The sequence below is a fragment of the Scleropages formosus genome, chromosome 18 (genome assembly GCF_900964775.1).
Source record: "Scleropages formosus chromosome 18, fSclFor1.1, whole genome shotgun sequence".
In the NCBI taxonomy this organism is placed as follows: Eukaryota; Metazoa; Chordata; class Actinopteri; order Osteoglossiformes; family Osteoglossidae; genus Scleropages; species Scleropages formosus.
The window spans coordinates 15455592-15476147 of NC_041823.1; the positions used below are offsets into that span (position 1 = coordinate 15455592).

The 20556-nt window shown below is 39.5% G+C and overlaps 1 protein-coding gene across 10 annotated transcripts in view; it reads right to left on the reverse strand.

Annotated features, from left to right (window-relative positions):
• mef2d (myocyte enhancer factor 2d) overlaps positions 1-20556 on the reverse strand; it is a 48153-nt gene continuing 27597 nt past the window's right edge. For 3 of the 10 annotated variants that reach the window (XM_018739729.2, XM_018739730.2, XM_018739731.2), the window contains exons 5-12: positions 15231-15441; positions 14332-14388; positions 10329-10507; positions 10029-10049; positions 8203-8329; positions 7077-7302; positions 5930-5998; positions 1-1105 (exon numbers count right to left, since the gene is read on the reverse strand). In XM_018739729.2, the coding sequence (XP_018595245.1) occupies positions 745-1105; positions 5930-5998; positions 7077-7302; positions 8203-8329; positions 10029-10049; positions 10329-10507; positions 14332-14388; positions 15231-15441 (1251 nt within the window). In that variant the 3' untranslated portion in view covers positions 1-744. Of the gene's footprint in view, positions 1106-5929; positions 5999-7076; positions 7303-8202; positions 8330-10028; positions 10050-10328; positions 10508-14331; positions 14389-15230; positions 15442-20395; positions 20534-20556 lie in introns of all 10 variants that reach the window. The other 7 variants (XM_018739732.2, XM_029259882.1, XM_029259881.1 and 4 more) reach the window with 7 other exon arrangements.

Consider the following 20556-nt stretch of genomic DNA (forward strand, 5'->3'; position numbering starts at 1 on the left):
GTAGCTTAACATTATACATCGTTTTGAAGAAAAGCATCAGCTAAATGAATACATGTAAATGTAACTCAGATTATCCCATGAACGATGTAGTGGTATTGTGGGTTTCTGTGACTGCAAGCTGAGGTGGACACCAGCAAGTCAAAGGATCTTGTTCATAGAAGTCGTTATGGGGAAAACTGATTTTGCACTTTGGGGGGAGAAAACATGAATAAGTGTGAAAACTAGAGCCAGCATGAGGCTAATGCAAAGGATTAATAAACTGATAGTCCTGCTGCTGAACTACAGCATGTTTCTATTCAAAGAACACCCCAAATTATTAACTGTGAAATACTGAAGAACAGAGTCAACACTACACAGAGCTAGAAATAAAGCAAGAAAAGCCCGTTGTCCTTCGTTCATCCACAACACCACTTTGTCCTTGAAGCCAGCAACCAGAGGTTCCCACGTTCTTCTGCTCAGAAGGATGCACTCAATTAAAAAAAAAAAAAAATAATGAAGTTCCATGACTTGCTGCCATCTAATTCCATAAATCCACTAAAACTCCATATATAAACAGTTAATCCCTGGTTTGGTGGTTCAGTCCATGAGAGAGGTGTGTGTGTGTGTGTGTGTGTGTGTGTGTGTGTGTGTGTGAGAGAGACAGAGAGAGTGCGTTTGTGTCTGTGTGCATGTCTGTGAGTGTTGGTAGTGAAGAGAGATTGTGGCAAGGAGGGGGTATAAGGACTATGTTCTTGAAGTTTGCTCTTATGTGACCCAGGCATCCAATCTCATCCGCTTGACACTGGCACCTTCCTGTTCGCCTTCACCTGCAGGCCGCAAAAGAGGCATGGTGGAGCCGAAGTCAGGTGCTCGTGGCTGGGCCCCGTCGTCACGGTCGCTGCCCTCGTAGGAGCTGCCATTGCTGCTCAGGCTGTCGACGGGAGAGCGGCCAGTGGGCTCTGGGCGCAGGGCTCCATGGTATTGTGTCATGGACGTCAGTGTGCCGCCTGACGACGAGCAGGGTGTGCTGCGGTCCCGGTTGGGTGACACAGGCTCAGACTTAATGCTCACACTGGAGCTGGTGTTTACTGTCAGCGTGGCACCCTGAGGTATATGACCCACAGGCCTGCAGGATGGAGGGAGACACAGGGGAGAAAGGGAGAGAGACAAAGAGGAATTGAGCCATTGTTCACTTATGGTCTGTACTAGGGAGAAACCGTGGTGAAAGCCCGGCATACCATACAGACACAGAGCTGAGGAACATTTGCAACCACTACAAACAGTATGACACAGTAGACAGGGAATGGTAAATGGTCTGACAGCTTGTATGTCCCTTTTCCTGAAATATCTTAATACGTATGACAGCTTTTAAGTGAAACCCCAGTTAAGACCAGGAAGGCACAGTACTACAAATATACCAGGGTAAGGCAAATATGATGGACTTTATGTGCAAATGATCTAAATGGGCAGCAAAATATTAAATGTTGCATACATTTCATACAATTAAACTATAATTTAGTATCTTCTGAGTTGCTGTGAAGGGGGTGCGGTGGCGCAGTGGGTTGGACCGCAGTCCTGCTCTCCGGTGGGTCTGGGGTTCAAGTCCCGCTTGGGGTGCCTTGTGGCGGACTGGCGTCCCGTCCTGGGTGTGTCCCCTTCCCCTCCAGCCTTACGCCCTGTGTTACCGGGTAGGCTCCGGTTCCCCGTGACCCCGTATGGGACAAGCGGTTCTGAAAATGTGTGTGTGTGTGTGTGTGTGTGTGAGTTGCTGTGAATGCACAATTAAATGTGTTTTTGCATTCAGTGTGCATCAAAGTAGAATGAAGGGGTTAAGTAAATATGTCTCTACACCATATCCTGTGGAGTAAAAACATGAAAGAAACATGTCTTCACATTCTTTAAGGGGTAAGGGGAAAAAAACAAAACATTTATTTAAGTGTAGCGCTTGTCTAGCAAAGGCAAAGCACTGGGATGAATACGAAACATTATGTCAAAGCACACCGCCTAAAAGCCATGCTTGTCAACATCAGGGATCAGGAAACAATAGCAGATAATACTGTGAAAACTAGCAGTACTGTGCCACATTTATACTAACACTGGGCATCTGGGACCACCTCCACCCCATCACAACCCAAGCAAATCTGTTTTCCTCATTTACTCACACACTTTGTTTCATCATTGTTTCCACTTTCTAGAGAAATCTTTCATCTGCTTCAACAAAAATGTTAAAATGATTAATTATCAAGAGTTAAAAACACTGAGTCCCGAAAACTGTGGCCAAAACCATTTTCCACAGCTCCATAAGCACATCTTTTGAGAACCTTCACGTGAAAATATGCACCCTTCTTAGCACGCTTACAAGCCTCGCTTCTTGGGATTACAGACTTCCTGCTGAAGCGATACACTGTAATGGAGGATTTCCTGTCATCTCCGAGTGCAGCTGAATGAAAAGACAAAGACAGTGATGGCGGCTTGGCCAGCTGCGGGCACCACGGACGAGCTGATGCAGAAGCATATGGAGATTCACAGAAGAGTTGTACAATACCAGTTGAACCCTTCTTCCCTGCCCAAGAGTAAGTTTGACTGCGATGTCATGCTGCAGGAGGGAAAAACAAGCCATTTCAACACCTGACAGGTAGAGGGCGAAAAAGAGCCAAAGACCAGTGCTAAGGAGGTAAAACATGAGCGCAGGTTTCACACGAAAACACTTAGGGGGGTTTGAGCCATTTCATGTTGGACTGACGGAAAAAATTTCTTTCAATACAGCATACAACTGGCAAAGTAATTAAATGAATAAAATGTATTCAAAATGCATACAAAACAAGTTTAAGCTAAGCCTTAGAATAAGCCTTTAGAATATGAGACTTTCATTATGAGGCCATTCATGTACAGACAGCCCCCTAACGTACGTAAATTCCATTTACGGAAATCTGGATTTACATTAAAAAAAAAATTCATGGCATACACACTTATGAACAGTGCTTAAGCAAAACATCTGAAATATGTTAAGCAAGTCGGTGTAGCCAGACAAGGCAGGAAGTGGCATCTTCCCAGTTCTGGCGTATTTTGAGCCATAAACGCATCCCCTCATGTTAGTGTAGTGCCTTTTTCCACATTTTTTTAAACCCTTTTTATTATTCACAATGCCTGGTGGTAAATGTGGGCCAAATACATATGTGGCATGTTTAATCATGTGTCTTGTTTCTGCTAAAGACATTATACCTTATATGCGTACCTAAACCATAAGGAGAGTGGGGTAGGGCAAGTGCCCTACAACAGTTTCAGGCATAGTTTTACTCAGGCCAAACTGAGTGTAAATGGCATGTATTACACAGATTTGTGCAAGCACCCAGTGACAAGGTAGGGTGCATAACACAGAGACCTTCAGGGCAACTGTGTATTTTACATTTTATTAGTGTACCTTGTACAGCTGTTCATTAGCTTTCCTTGTTAACAACATAAAGAGTCACTAAATATGGACTGCTCGTACCAATGCTATACCTGGAAATAAAACCTGAACTGTGCTTCACCACCAAGGTGAAATGAAGCACCATGTCCATCCACACACATTTAAACACCCGCTTTCAGACTGCTGGATTTTCAAATGGCTCTTGGCATCACTTTGCATTTGTCAAAATCCTATAAAGGGTTATAGCAGTTTTAGTGGCATACATACACTAATCGTAGAGAACCTCACAAGAAAACAGCAAGCTCAAGTTACTGGCCAACATGCAGCTAGCCACAGATTGTCCTGTTAAAGACATTTTCTTAATCATTCTGTTCTTTTACCAAAATGTGACACATTATAAAATCTTAACAAAATAAAAAAAATGCTCATAATGCAAAATTAAAATATAAAATACAATTTTCTTGCACAAGCAATAAATACTTTCCCAGTGTCACTGAGTGTAATGTAACAGCTGAGGTTACTAAAATATTGAACTTTGCGTTCACTTAGGTTAATTTAAAAAAGAATTTAAATGTTTTTACACTACTTTTGTCATCTTCATCTTTTAGACCTACAGGACTTTGTGGTGCTGAAGTCCTGCAACATCTTTGTTGATGTACACCTGCCCATTAATTAACTGGAGCTGCTGTACATGCGCCATGTTAAACCAGCAATAAAAGCCATCACTGGTGCTTTCAGTAAGACAAAGACCTTATAACCGTATGAAACATTGGAAGCACCTCCAGAAAAGATCAAGGAGAATTCAGCAAAATAGAAAAAAGAAAAAGAAAAAAAAAAAAAAAAAAAAAAAAAAAAAAAAAGACACCACACAACGTAGCAGATGTTTTTAGAACGCAGTCAATCTGGTGTCACTCGAAGCACTGACACAGATCAGACGACTCAATGGGCTGCCACCAACAGACTGAGCAGAGCTGTGTGAAATATCACAGCTTTTCTGTGTTCTGTCGGCCTTATTTTTGACAGCTGAGGTGTGAGAGGGTTGCTGCGAAGCTGACTGTCCCACATGGCACAATGACAACAGTAGCAAGCACAAAAGAAGCAGTGACTGAGATGGTCAAGTGGCAGGCAGAACACCAGTAAATTCGGTACTACTTCAGAGATTAAAACAAAAAGCTATTAAACACACTATTTGTATTTCTCTGCGCTTCTAAAATCAGGTGCCAAGTTTCAAACAATCATCCTGCTGATTTATGTTCTTCAGAAAATCAGCAGTAGGTTACTTGCATTTGATACTTACCATATGTTTTTCAAAATTATGTGGCCCAAAGATTTAAAGACCTTTAATGCTGGATAGACGCGTCTAAAAGCTGAGATCTTAGCGAAAACAAACCTTAGACGAGCTGGTCCAACAGATGAGGGGAAAAGAAACTGCTTTGACAGCTGACAAGTGACAAGCAAAACAAACCGTAACATAACAATAATAAGAGGGGAGGGGGTGACAGTAGGACACACTTCATACTCTATTAACATTTAAATTGAGTGCTAGCCATCAGGTGTACACAAGCCAAGGTCACTGTGAAACTATTACAACTGCCCACTCTGGGAAAGAAAAAAAAAATCCATCTACTTTTCACTGCGAATTGCTGATGCTGACAGTAAATGTGAAATGCACAGCAAAACCATCCCTAAGCTTGAGATGAAGGAGGTCTTAAAGCCACAGGAATAATATAATAAAAAATGTAACCAAGGGCAAATAAAAGTGGTGTAATATTAAAAATGAAGTACAGCGGAAATGACAAATGAAATTACTTTCTCCAGAATAGCACTGGGGAAAAACGTATTAAACATGTTTCCTTGTGGCTCTAATCCCCAGCTGAGTAATAAAGTGGTGTTCACCTTGATGTTCCCTTAATTACAGCAGACAATGCTAATCAGAAGGATCACCGAGTCAACACAGCACTGGTCAAGGTCATCCTTCAGGCCATTTCAGCAAAGAGCAGAACAAACTGCAAGACTGCATTTCTTTAGCTGAAGCACATGTAGGCAAAACTAGCCACAAAGTAAAATGAACATCTAAGTACATACTACGGGTCAGGGGAAAGGAGAGGAGGGAAGAAAAAAAAAAAAAAAAAAAAACTCCCCCTCAATTCTTTCCAATCAAAACTATTTTCTTTTAATTATAAAATATTTGTTCTGTGATTCTGGCTGTAAAGGCAAGTAAATATTAACAGCATAAAATTTTGCTGCTGATACAGCAAAGCTTTAATTCTAAAGCGTTTGGCAAGTGACCGCTACTCTATTCATAGCAAACTGATGTGCAAACAGGGTCGCTGTTAAAGATGCAAACTGTACCTCAGTGTTGTAGCCAGACGATTAGAATGAAACTAATATATTTCACTCTTGCAACCTCAGATTTTGCAGGATAAGGTCTAAATTCCATGCTACATGCAGGAACAGCCTCGTGGACCCGTCCACTCGACCGAACAAACGTTAAAATGACAAGACATGAGCATGATGTCACACAGTGCAATACCAATTCACCTTATGTTTGCAGCAAAACTGGAGATGCAGTTAGACATGTCAACGTTCTGTTTGTCCACGCCCCACATGCTGCGGACAGAGAAGAACACATGCCGTTACACTGGTTCCAGGACTCGTGTTGCAATCATGTGTAACCTCTGTTTACCCATCTAGAACAAACCATGTCAGGGCAATTACATGTCTGGGCCTTCAACACCTACAGTATGACTGCCTCCTTATCAGGCAGTTGTGCCCTCCATGAAAATGCAGAGTATGGCAAGTATTAAGGTGAACATCTCACAGATAACAAATAAGGAATCCGAGTATGAAAGTCACAACTTCAGGTTTGACCTCCTGTGTGGAACAACCGCGTGTAAGGACAACATAGCTGTGACAGGAGGGATAAGAAAATAAACACAGAAAATGGTAGTTTCTGCACTCAAGTCCTTCTGCTGCTCCTTTCCATTCGAATACATAGATTAAAAGGGCTTTCTGGGTGAATTACACATGTACAGCTTTTAATAAAAACAGCCTAGATTTGTTAGAAATGTTAGTCGCCTAACTGCACCATTAGCACAGTTGAGTTACTATACAATGGTGCAGCACAGATCTGATAACTGTAACAGATCATCCAGGAGAACCAAGGGAGATTCTTTGGTCAAAACATGAAATTTTGATGTAGAGTCAAAGAACATATTAACACTGCAACATAATCAATAATCTTAAACTTGCTGGTTTTTCTCCTGCGGTCCTTTGTAAATATTTGAAGTTTCAGGTGTTATAAATTTTAAGAGCATACATGTTTACATGCTTTTGCTGTTTGAGATTCAGTATTTAGTTTTAATCTATAAATAAGTAGTGAAACAAGACGCCATTGTATTCATTATGAAGTGAAAGATGCACCCTGTTGACTGTTCTTCTGGAAAATGTAGACATGAGAATCTTCAATGAAAAACTGCCATGTTCAATGACGCTACAAATCTTGTAAACTGTAGTAATTAGTACAACTTATTCCTGTTATAGTACTGACTAGCAAAACCAGACAAATGACTGAGAACAAGAAAGAAAGAAGGAACATGGCTTCAATTTCAGAGTTTTGAAAGCTGTGTCATGGTTCTGCATTGACTGTATGAAGGTGCTGTACAATGAGGAAGGTTGGTAAACTTACACTAAATTACTGAGTGAAGCCAGACTGAGCTGTTGCTGCTGCTGTTGTTGTTGTTGCTGCTGTTGCTGGGATACAGATGGCTGCTGAGGCTGAGGTTGAGGCTGCTGCTGCTGTGGCTGCTGCGGCTGCGGCTGCTGTTGCCAAGTCGACATGTTGCCTAGCGACAGGCCACCCGGCGACGTAAAAGCCTGGAGTGCTGTAAGATCAGCACTTGTCAACTGGTAATCTGAAATAAAAACAGGGACACATTTAATGCATATTCATTTAGAAAATAACACATGCAAAGTTCAATCCATATTTATCAAGTTGTTTTATGCTAATTCAGTGTTTCATGTAAGTATTTATAGAACAACAACACTGAATATGCATGGGCCCTTCAGAAATATAAATGGTTCCAATGTCACACAAACCATGGTGTTACTTGTTAAAGTAATTATGAGATAAAGTGTCACCAGAAAAGAAGAAAGAGAAGTTAAGATTTGTTTGGAATATAAACTGCACTTGACATTACACAAAAAATGATGCTGAGGAGATGGGAGATAGTCAGATCTTACACCATAAGGTCTTTCACCTTCCATGAACCCCCACCAGACATCATGAATAAGGCCACATGAGGAATTTTCTTAGAATCACATACTGCAAGGTATGTGTACAGATTTATGTATGAAACAGTTGTTCATGCTGTACTTACTGTTCAGGAGTCTATGTAGCCCTTTTCTCATTAGTTTTGTGTATATATAAATAAAATAAAAACTTCATGGGTTTTGGATTAAATGAATTCAGAAAAAGAACAAACATCAGTTGGAATTATAACAAGAATAAGTCAACATAAACAATGAGCATGTGGTCATGGCCTATAAAGCCTACCATGCATCATAATTTTGAGTTTGACTTTCACATTACTACTGATAAGGAAATTCAGTAAAGATACAGTAAATTCATGTACCATGGCAACCAAAACATGAATTTTGTAATTTTTAGCAACACCACGACAAACTCTTTTATCTGAGTCCTATCAGTTTCCCTTTTTTGCAGCTGCTTGTGAAAAAGTCTCGAGAAGGAAGGCGAGTACCACAGTACAGGAACTTAAAACAACCCAGTGCTCAGAGCATCACTGCTGCATTACCTGTATTGTAGGCAGTTGGCATGGCAGAGAAGGGCAGTCCCTGGCTTAAGAGGCTAGGTGTTGCCACAGAGACCACTGGAGTGGTGAGTGGCTGTGTCACCTGAGTGCCACCCAATCGCTGAGCATTCTGGGAAAAGAAGAATGTATAAACACATTGGAAAGTACAGTATAGAAAGGATGTGTTGCTGTGTTTATGTTATGTCACAATTCAGTTGTACTTTTTCCAAAATGTTTGTCTGCTTAAGGTCTGGGTTGGCTTTGATTTGTGAAGTACATCTAGCTTTTAAATTCACTCTATATGACTCCTACAGGGCCTCAAAAATTGTCTTAAATTTAGGCTGTTCACAAAGAATCTAATATAAACAGACAGCAACTGAAATGAAAAGTATAATGTTCAAGAACTTCCTCGCAGATGAGCAACAATGTGAAGAAGATTGGACAAAAAAAAAAAAAAAAAAAAACAGGACTCCATGGGGTAGCATTTGTTATGAGCAACTCGACTAAAACTGATGTTTACCATTTCTAGCTGAAGATCAGTTGTTGGACAAGAGGCTGTCATAGACTAAAAGAGAAGTTAAATAGAACTCAACTACATAAAAATGTAATTTTACAACTTGTAAATTCTTTGCCAAAAAATCACAGACTGCATGGAAGGCTATGACAGAAAGTACAATATTTTGTATGCATTTGATTTTGTGATCTGCCCTTAATACTTTAAGAAAAAAATATACCTTAGGAGTCATGCAGCTAATACAAAACAAAGCTAAACTGGTTGCTATTACCCTGAACCTACCAACTATGTACTATTCATAGTCTTTTTATGTGAGGGTCTAATCACAGTGAATGTAATATTAACATTACAGAATAATATATAAAAGACAGGAAGGGTGTGCTCAACTGGAAGTAATGAAAGAATCTGCAGGCACTGAAATCACATCTAACAGTGCATCAATCCAGAGTGTCTAAAGCAAAACACTTACAGCAGCATTATAGTATGTCCTAGTGGACACAGGTACATATCATAATGAAGCTGCAACTTCCACTTTACAGTAATACTTATGCAGTAAAAGAGGGCTCTGACTACATGAAGATAAAGCTAAGTACTTCAGCTCAGTTGAAACCCGTGCATCAAAACACACAGACAAATAAATAAATAAAAAAATTAATAAATAAATAAATAAATTGTAAAAGTCACTCAAATTAACCCATGCAATGATCAGAGATAACAGTAGGACTTCCTCACCAGGCCTGGAAACAGTCCAGAGGCTGTCTTTGTGAGCTTATCATGAAAGGCACTTAAGATTAGACAACCTGTGGATGTTGAGTTCTGCTTTAACACTTGCTAGATACAATCCTTTAAATTCTCCCTTTGGTAATAATACTTGTATGACAAGTACTTAAACTTGTTTCTTCAAGTTACTGACTCATACAAGAGCAAACTAATATTTGGCTGCTTTGGAATCATCATTTTTTTAAAAAAATTTCTTAACCAAAGTGTTTATCAAAGTAAATAATTTTTGTCTTTTGCACATGATTTTTTCACAAGGAAAATTAAACATTTCAAAATTTAAAGCCTTCCTCATGACAGCAACAGAAGACCTCATACTGCGGGATAAATGACCAATAAAGTCCGAGCTAAGACAGTATACCACACCTTTAGGAGCTCTCCTCTATACTGCTTCTTCACTAACTAGTTCAGGCCTGGAGTCAGTCTCCTGTCCCTGATGTACTACATGCATCACTTGTGTACAGTCTGTTCCCACAGAGATTGACAGTGCATACTGCCGGCACACCGCTTCATCATGACAATGGGTTCCCTTACTCACCAGCTCCAGCTCCTCATCCGTCTGGGGGAGGAACAGGTCAGAAAGAAAAAAATGGGGGCTGGATTACACCTTAACACTAGAGTAATAACTGTGCCCAGCCTTACAGCAATGTCTGCAGTGTACTTCTTACATGCATCTCATATGTTCCATGAAGCCACAGAACACACTGCTACCAAAATAGACATCAAATTCTCTACCACCAGTTATCAACGTAAAAACACGATTAAACTGTGATGCTTTGTCTTAGAACATCAAGCTACCCTCTAAATGAGTGGCAGAGTCAGAGAGGGTCCTGCTCACCAGTTGCATCAGGCCCTTGCCACTCTGTGAGGTGATAACCCGCAGGTCTGGCTTACGGCTGTTCACCATCTGAGGGCTAGGCGGAGGTGGAGACTTGGCCGGAACTACTTTAACCAGACTGTTGCCATTGGAGACAGAGAGAAGACCTGGGGAGGCCCTGGCGCTGATGTACCCATTTGCTGCAAAGATACAAACATGCGCATGAGTTACTGACACCCTTCTCCAAGTGTAGAAGGTGCCATGTGCATCTTTATATCTTAGAAAGTGGCTGCTCTGCTGTCCAATTTTATTCTGAAACTTAAATAAGACAGTGTTAAAGGACAAATCTCAAGAAAGTAAACACATGACTTTGGTATCCATGTTAGAACACACATTTTATTTTATATATACACATACACACACACACACACACACACATAAAATATACACACACTGTATATATATCAAAAAGGAAACCAAGCAGCCTCAAAAATGTTTCCTTTATCCTGTGAAATTCTTTTTTTCCTTTTTTTTTTTTTTTTTAAACAGAGATGAGGGCAAATTTCTTCTAAATAAAGAAAGATTGAATTCGCTCAGAAGTGTCGTAGCACTAGCATGAAGAGCAGTTGATTGGTTTCTTTTCAAAACCTATTTTACTGGTTCTACCAAAGCATGGTGGCTCATGACACACATGAACACAAGACAGACAAAACAAACAGCAAACGCTAAACAAGTGATCATAAGACCTGTCTTTGAAACATATTACTACGAGGTCAGTTGGCCAGCCCCTGGCCCTATTTAAACCTTGAGTGATTTTCCCCTGAATCTGATGTGAGAATGCACTCAAAATTACTAGAATTTGAATGTTTAAAAGGCAATTCCTTCACTGAATTACTCTTTGAAGGACAAGCAGAACAGGATGTTGAACTATGAATAAGGACACTATGTGAGGGTCTGACACATGTAAGGTGGAATGGCATGTTAGTTAAGCTTTAACACAGCATGGGTTTATGCTGATTGACAGACACATCTGATTGGCACCATTTCAAATAAACAGATGGCCAGACAGACAGAGGGACAGAGAGACAGACAGATTTGCTCAGCTGGTGAGGGTTGACTAGATGAAAGTAAAAAAACCATCAGTTAACTTTGACATGTACCAAGAGAGTAATTCATGACACATTACATGGATACTAAGACTCCAGCACAAGTGCTGTTAAGGGTTAGGGGCAATACCTCATCAACATTCAGGAATCTTAAAAATGTTCTTAGCTTTAAAGCACCCCACTTCTGTCCAATATGTCACTGGCAGATGGAAACCCAAGCCAGGGAAGAGTGAATCAGGGAAGACTTGTCTTGAGGAAGCGGAACTAGATCTTCTCCCACAAGACAGATAGTGCAAATGGAGAGTGAGGAAGGACCACATGGACATGTCTCTGCAGCTGGCATCAGACCTGTGGGGTGTCTAGCCGCACCCTTGTACTCCCCCTCCCCCCCGTACTCCCAGCCATCCCAAATCATGCCCAACCTCAGAGCCTCGTTCTCTCCCAAGCGGCCCACAGCTCCAGTTACTCTGGGCCGGGTGCTGGAATGCAGAGAACGCTGAGTGACGTCAATGCTGACATTCCCAGATCCCAGGCCTTCGCACAACAGCTGAGAGCTGAGCGGGGATAGAAGATAGAGGGGGCAGGGAGGGGGGTGAGTCACTTGGGCTGCATCTCACATTGCCTCTCGCTTCAGAGACCACAAATCACACGCCTCAGAAAGGGAAATTTGTGCTACTGATGACTCTTGCTTGAATCTGTTAACATCTTGTTTGTCCTTTCCTTCTTCACAAACAATGTTTTGCCAGCAAGAAAACAAAGGGGAAGAAAAAAACCGCACAACAAACTTGTGAGATGTGAGACTTTCAGAAAAGTTCAGTGCTTGTTATAAATATAGACCTCAATGTAATAAACTGTTTATTTAAAAGTTTGAAATGTGCTATACTTGCTGTTATCAAAGGCACTTTTGAGGAGGTGGACTTGCCAGCCAGAAGGCCAGTAAAAGGAGGATGGCCTTTTGGACAACACAGTCAGTCAGCTGCAAAGATGTGGGGGAACAGCTGATGGGGGGGTGTGGGACAGGGGAAGGGGAGGAGATGATGGGGTGTCAGTTAAGACCATTCATGTCTACCACTTGGCCATGCCTCTCTTTCTAGACCAGTACTTCCCAGGCAGTTCAATGACCTTCAGCTCTCCTGAACAAACAACTGTAACAGTGTCCAGCTACAGAGGGAGGCCAGCACTCGTCTGAAGTAATTTTATTTCAATCATTGCATTACTGCAAGATTTGACCTTGTCTCAAATGTCATAGACTCCTAAACTGACATCAATTTAACACTTGCCCTTTCAGATTATCCCTTCACCATATCTTACCAATTGTTTATTACAGGTGGTCCCCGATTTACAATGGTTTGACTTACGATTTTTTCGACTTTACGGCAGTGAGCTGACGATAGACATTCAGTAGAAACAGTACTTCAAATTTTGATTTTTCCCAGTCAAGCGATTTGCGGTGCGATACTCTCTTGCGATGCTGGGCAGCAGTAGCAACCCGCATCTCTCAGTCTGCCATGCAGAGGTGTGTATTAGGTGTATTAAATGCATTTTCAACTTACGATATTTTCGACTTACGATGGGTTTCATGGAATGTAACCCATTGTAACTCAGGGATCACCTGTATTTAGTCTTGTTGCAGTATTGAAGAACATGGACAACAGGGACAAAAAAATAAATTCAAAAGGTTAAACAATTTGCACTTGGAAGATGGATGATATCATATATACTGCTCAAAATTTCTGAAGACATGATTTTTCAAGATCAAAGCTGATGATATCTTGGTAAGAAAGGTAAAATATACTGGTTTCAGTTACGTTAAATATGTACAGTTCACAGTAAATACTTTTAATACATGTACATTTAACAGTTCAATCTGAAGGCTAAACAGTATTTCAATTTACAGTTTAAAACATCAGTTAAGTGCTTTAAATGGTGCATTTACACAGTAACTATACATTTAGTGCCCTTTAATAAATTTAAAGGCTAGTATCATCCATTACAAAAATGTCAATTAGCTCTACACTAACTGTGATATTTTGCAAAAATGTTCAAAACTGGGTCAAAAGCAGAATGTAATTAAATATACCATTAACTGCATTTAACTTAAGATATAGACAAACAGGACAGAATCTCAGAGTAAGCCCTAAAATTAAAGTTGAATATGTAAATGCAGATAATGTGTTTGACCTTTATTGTAAATGATCCTTATGAATTACAGTGGTTAACTTCATCACAACAGTTAAGCAATGTTAATAGAAAGTACTTTACTGTTAAATTATGGTCAAAAACTTTTGTTAGATGATTTATTTATGTTCCATGCATCTACAACAGTTAAAAGGGAAAAAACTGCAGGTACTAGAGTGTTCATCACAGAAAGACAGCAGCTAATATTTTATTACAACTCATTAACCCGTTACTGGTGCATGTCTTTCTAAAACCATATTCAACACAAGACTTCTTCAGTACAACGCTGTATGTAGTTAACCATACAAACACCAATGCCCATAAACAGTTAGGGGTTTTAGAAACATATTCTAGGGGAATAACATATTCAAGGGGTTTTAGAAACATATTCTACATCAAAGACCGCAGCTCCTGTCACTGATTCCAACGTGTACACAAATTCGTAACAATATGCCATATGGTAATTCATTTGTGTCACAAAGTGTCCAAATACATTACAAAATCATGGAAGAAAGAGGCAATGCAGAACTGTTTTTAAACTATTATTCATTTTAATGTAATGGCAAATCTAAATGACTGACAATTCTGGAGCCATGCACTTACTGGTAAAGTTTCTTTTTTTTTTTTCCCTGAAGCAATGGCACCAACCAAACATCTGTTGCAAACCTAAAAATTCAGTTACTTTCATTTATTTTTTTTTTTATTCATTTGATGTACTATTACTCATTTGACTGACTTACCAACTGGACTTGGACATGCACCATTTGAGTTGTTCAAGTCACCTCCCAGAAGAGCACCTGCAAGAGAAGAACCAAAAAGAGATGACAGCCCATTAGCCTGGGAAAGAAAAGTCTTGATCAGATTCCAAACACAATGAAGGATAAATTATGATTAAAAACATTAGCACAATTTAAAAAAAAAAAAAAAGGTCATATTCATAATAAAGAAATAATTACAATAAATACAGGACTTCATTTTGAAAAAAGTGTGAATACCTCAAATGCAACATTGACTCCTTTATGACAGTTGCACGAACAAAACCACTAATTCTTTAATGCCCTTCAAAACACTTAACATAAAGGTTATCTTTTAGGCTCACCATGTGAAATTCTATCACTAGCAAAATAACTGGAAAATTGAGGATAATCTTGCAGTCGGCACTTCAAAAGCAATGTATGTAGAAGAACTAAGCGTCACAAGAATTTCTCCTAGTTCTGCTCACTTACTCTGTGACACAAACGTAAACGTGTGGGGGACGAAATCGCATGTAAACCAATTTGAATTATACTGACTTTGCTTCCATATTTACCAATCACATATGACGCAATTTTTGTTATGAAAACTTGTGCAACAGAAATAGCTGTATGAAAGTTTATAGAATAAATTAGCAGGCGAGAAAATAAAACCAGAGCCCTTTAGCACACCTAGGACTTCTGAAGTTTTGTAATATGACTTGCCTTTATGGAAGCTATCAGATTTCCACTGTATTTCCACTATTTCCAGATGAAATGATGAAATTTCTCATATAAGATGGGCCAGTAGCTAAATAGCTTTTTTTGTAAAGCCCTACAGGATTAAACTGTGAGATTCTTTCTCCTCATAAGGAATAATACCTCAGTGATTAGGTCACCTTTCTCACCTGCGCTGGCCGGTCTCTGTGGTAACCCTGGAGACACTGTGTTCCTCTGTAGAGCTGGTTGCTGTGGTGATAAGAGGCGCGGGTCCGACAGAGACGATGTCACAAAGGACGTGGTAACCAGGGCACCGCTGGGATTGCTAAACTGTAGTGCATTCTGACTGGATACTGGGACTGTGACTGGCATTGAGAAAGTAGGGGCTGGGACTGTAGACTGAAAAAGAGAGGGAGAGGAGAGATCATTACAGACATGCAGAAAAATGGCAGAAATGTTTAATCATGCTGAAAATGAGAAGCTGTACAAGAAACCGTAGAGGTTATTTTGCTTTGCAACAAAAAGCTGAATTTAAAGGCTGCATTTCACAAATTAAATTGTTATTAACAAAACATTAAAATACCATATGCAGGTTAACGAGGCTGCTACTGTAAGCAGCAGAATACAGTTTGCATACTGGATGTGCAACACTGTGAGAGTCAACTGCCCAGGATTTCTATCCTGATTTACCACACCATACAGTATCATTAAGATTCTGAGTAAGCGGTTACACGTAGTCAAAGTGACGTTTTTCGCTCATCAGCCCTTAGCACTGTCTATAGGCAGCAGCTGACTGGCAGCATGAAAAGAAGCAGAAGTGACATGAATCAAAGAAGTGCACATCAGGAGAAGAAGGGTATTATGTGTAGCAGACCTCAAACACTACATCACAGACCCTAAGTGAAAGTTAGGGATAAATAAAAATATCAATGACTGTTTATACAGTTAATATGGACTTCTTGAGAGAACAAAAAAAATTTTATTTTACATAACACACCTGACCATTTGACATATCACTTGAGAATGTGGCAAATTTACACACATATCCACACACAGAGTATATAGCTTATACTGTTCCCAACAAGCATAATGCGCTTTATTTGGGTTGGTCCTCTCCAGTATCATTTATGTTCCAAAAAGTCCTTATGAATCAAGTCTTCCATAACAGACTGCTGAGTCTGAAAACAAACTTATATTGCAAGATAAACCTTAGGATTAAAAATATTTAATTCTTGAAAAACTATGAGGAAGACAAAGCACTGATAATGTTGGAGGAAAAACAAACTAATAGAAAATGAGTATTTCCACAATTAAATGTCATGCGAAATACAGGTTAATGAAACATCGTCAGTTGATGGTAAATGAATACATTGAGCTTCCATTAACGTTGAGATCTGGTCCCAGCTGACTGACTTCGTTGTTATGAAAATTCAACATTTAAACAGCATTTTTATGAGACTGAGGTTTCAGTGGACTTGACCACTTGTGCCTTCTAAGAGCAACCTATTTTCCCCCTGTTCCTCTGAAAAAACAGGGCCTCTATATTTAGAATGTGGGACAGACATTGCTGAACTCGTCCTGAATGGGACCCAGTTTAAGAAGTTGGTTTTTAATCTTGCCCCTTTTTGTCCTTGTCTGTCTTTCCCATGCTCCAAAGACAGTGAATGTTCTCAAGTTATTTCATACATCTCTGCTGGAAAGCAAAGGAAACACAACATTTGAATAACCTTAACTTAAAACCTGAACCAGTCTTTATAAATGTATGGGAGATTCATACACATACAGTGCTTTTTTTTTTTTTGTTTTTTTTTTTTAATTCCAGTTTCTTTACATTTACTCATTGTAACTAGACATAGGAGTCTAACAATATGGGATGTAAATCGATACAGATTTTTAAGACCTTGCAATACCGATTGGAAAAAAAGATATATACTAATCAGCCTAACCTATCAGACTTTTATTAATGAATTATAATATATAAAGGATGCTGAAATGAGCCTGGAAGACCACAAACTCATCAGACCTTTGCAATGTTGAAAAGCATGAATAAAGAATGAGAGGACCAGTACATCCAAACAGAACAGTAAAATACCCAGATGTATAAATAATTCAAAAAATGTAAGCCACTTTTGATATGTGTTGCCTTGGCAGTAAATAGTAATAATACAAAGCTCATAAAAGAGTGGGAACAGAACCGTTTACAATACCTTGCCCAGAGTCACAAAGCCAATAGAGTGCACAACTGAGCAATTCAGTCTTTAAATAAATAAATAAATAAATAAATAAATAAATAAATAAAAAAAAAAACACTCATCAGATAAGCCCTGAGGCCCCCTGTAGCTTCACTGTAGCTTTGTTACCTTTAACTTCATTAAATGAAGTCTTAAGGGCCTCAACAGTAAGTTCATGCACTAATAAGTAGGCATTTCTAAAACTGTTTAAATTACAACAGTACCAGTACTTTTCTTTGCCTTATGTGTGCTTATAAAGAATGGGAATACGAATTAGATAAGTTATCTGATTGTATTTTTAAAAGCTGAGGAAAAAGCTATACAAGTTGAAAAAAATAATCTGGTGTTCAATATTGTATTGTGTATATGAAATTGTTCTTAAGACTATTATCACTGCACGGGGTAGGATGTCTGTGGATCATTAAGTTTTATTTCTTTGCAGAAGCACATTTGTTGCTCTGCAGGAATTCAGTTGTGCTGCAATTTGCACTTAAAATTGGTCACAACACTGATATCCATATTGCAAGGTCCAACATTGCAAGGTTCAACCATGTCGTTACTGTTATTTATCCAGACAAGCATGTGAAGATGACTTAAATTGACTAAAGTACTGAAGTTTGGACAGTCAGGTTCTGATGAGAGTCAAGAGCACCCTGGGAGGGGTCTGCTTGGTAACCTTGTGCTGAGTCAAAAGCTCAGTGACAACACAAAGTTCCTGCATGGCAACAGCCAAGCAAGGGAGTTAGAGCAGATGTTAGTGTTGTGAAGGAAGGGAAAATTGTAGCATACAGTACACCATATTCAGGTTGGAGCATCCACTGGTACAAAGACTATACATGAGATGTGTTAACATACAAAAACAACATTTTTAAAATTAACAGTAAAACAAATGCAACACAGAGAGATGTATACATGCTCTTTATGGAGTGTTTTCTGCAATAAAACAAGCACAGAAAGAGCACATGTCAACATGAATTAGCACCACTGGTAACTTAAAAAGAACAAAATGTGTTTACACCACAGGTGACTTTTTTTTTTTTTTTTTAACTCAACCATTTTCATCAGAACAAAAAAATGGATGAATGGATTTCAAATATACTGTGTTCATACTTTGAAAAAAGAATCAGAGTTTAACTTAAAATTATTAAAGCACATTTGCTTTACTGAAGATCAAAATTATATCCAAACATATTCCAAAAGTAAAAATACTTTTATTCAGGACAATATAATGATAATGCAACTTAATCTTTGTTTGTTCTTAATGGTAAAAGAAGTAAAACAGGCTTCACTTATATTCAACACTGAAATCTTTAGTCAGCCAGCAATGAAAATAACCTATTTTCTGCCCTGAACTTTACTCTGGTGGATTGCCTGAATGCAAGGGTATGAAAATGAATTAAATTTATGCCCTAGTTTATTCCCTCGCTCTGTCCTAGAAGCCTTTTAAAGTTACCCTATAACTTGAAAAATCTGTGTGTCTTTCTCCCTGACCTCTCAGGGTCAATCACAGATTTCCTACAGTTCCAATAACCTTGGCAAATCCACATTACCTTGACAATGTTTTATTGCTAATGTAGGACTTTAACTGAAGCCCATCTGAGTGAAGATAAACTATCACCAACTGAAACCTAATTGCACAGGATACCGTGGTAAAGTGCCTATTGCGCCAGTGTCATAGTGATGGCTGCAAGACAAAGCAAAGAAGGGCAAACAGAGGAACACAAAGCCAGGGGGAGAGGAAAAGAAACAGGCAGCACTCTATCCTCCACTCCATACACACAAGGGGCCAAAGCCCAAACCTCTCAGTCTGTCTGTGGTGCTGTATGCTGCAATTTTCCCCGACCTCAAAGAGGTGTACTGGGCAAAATGTCGGGTGGGGAGGGATGTATGAGCGTAACTTGGGGCTAAGCTCCAGTATCTGAAGGTGTCCCTCCCAGTGCTTCCTTTGTAACTGTGCTTTCCTGTAACTGCACCGAGAGGTTGGTTACAGAGATCAGTGCTGACCACAGACTGCCTTCAATGTCACACAGTCTAAATACAGCTTTATTGATACAGGCCAAATAATATGGCAAAGGTGAGAAACTATAAATTTTATCAGTGATGTTTGTCATAACATTGTACCCAGACCGAATTCAGGGGGAACTGGTAGGGTAGTGATTAGAGCTGCTGCCTTTGGACTCAAAGGTCATAGTCTCAAATCCCACCTTCAGCTGTAGTGCCATTGAGCAATCTACTCATCTTAAAAACTGCTCTAGTTAAAAAAAAAAAATAAATAAATAAAAATATATAAATATATATACACACACACTACACAGCTGTATAAAGGGGTAAATACTTAGAATTTAACTTAACACCGTATGCTGCTTTGGAGAAAAAGCATAAACAATGAATAAATGTAAATTTACAATGAAATACGATATCACGTTAAACAGAATCATTGCTTTATATGTTATATGACTAATTTGCCAAGCAATCAAAAAAAGATTTGTAAAATATATTTTATGTAGTTCGTATTAAACCAGTGATGAAGCCACAGAAATGATTTGACAAAAGTTATGTCATACTGTTTATGCTTTTGTTAACTGTGACTGCTGCTGCAAACAGCCTGTACTGGACCAAGAAAGCAGTCCTGTCAGTGGGAGCCGATCAGGAGTGGGTCACATGTGTCACTCTGCTGTCTGAACTCACAGAGTCAAGGCTCTCTGCTGCCACCTCAATAAGGAGCAGCCAAGCAGTCCTCGCAGCCGTTAACACAGAGGCCCAATAAGGCTGGGGCCAGGCAGATATATTATGCATCACACAAAGCATTAAAGGCACAATAAGGAAAGACAGAAAATGTGTGGAGCCCTAAAGCAGGCCAGGTGTGGCAGGAGAGCTTTGAGGGGACACCCACTTGAGACCAGTTCCAGAGCCACACTCTGAACACTTTACTCATTGGTGCCTTCTGATTCTTTCTTAAAGCTCCATCATTTGTAGCGTTCCCATTACTTTGCAACAAGCAGTAAAGGCCAAATTGTTCTTGTGCCTTTAAGTGCCCTTGCCCAAACACACAAACTGGAGGGGAATTCTGGGTGGCTCTATGGGTTGCTGTCAGTCTCTATTGCGGCGATTCCTGTACTCACTGACAGCCTATAGCTCTGCATCATTTTATCAAATTCCTCGTCAATTTTTTTGTATTTCTCCTCAGTGCGGGGGGTGAGGGAGAAGGGTTCCTCTGGTTCTGGACTCTCAGAGTCACGGTGCTCTTTCTTGCTCAGAGCCTTGGTTCAGGGAGAACAAGAGA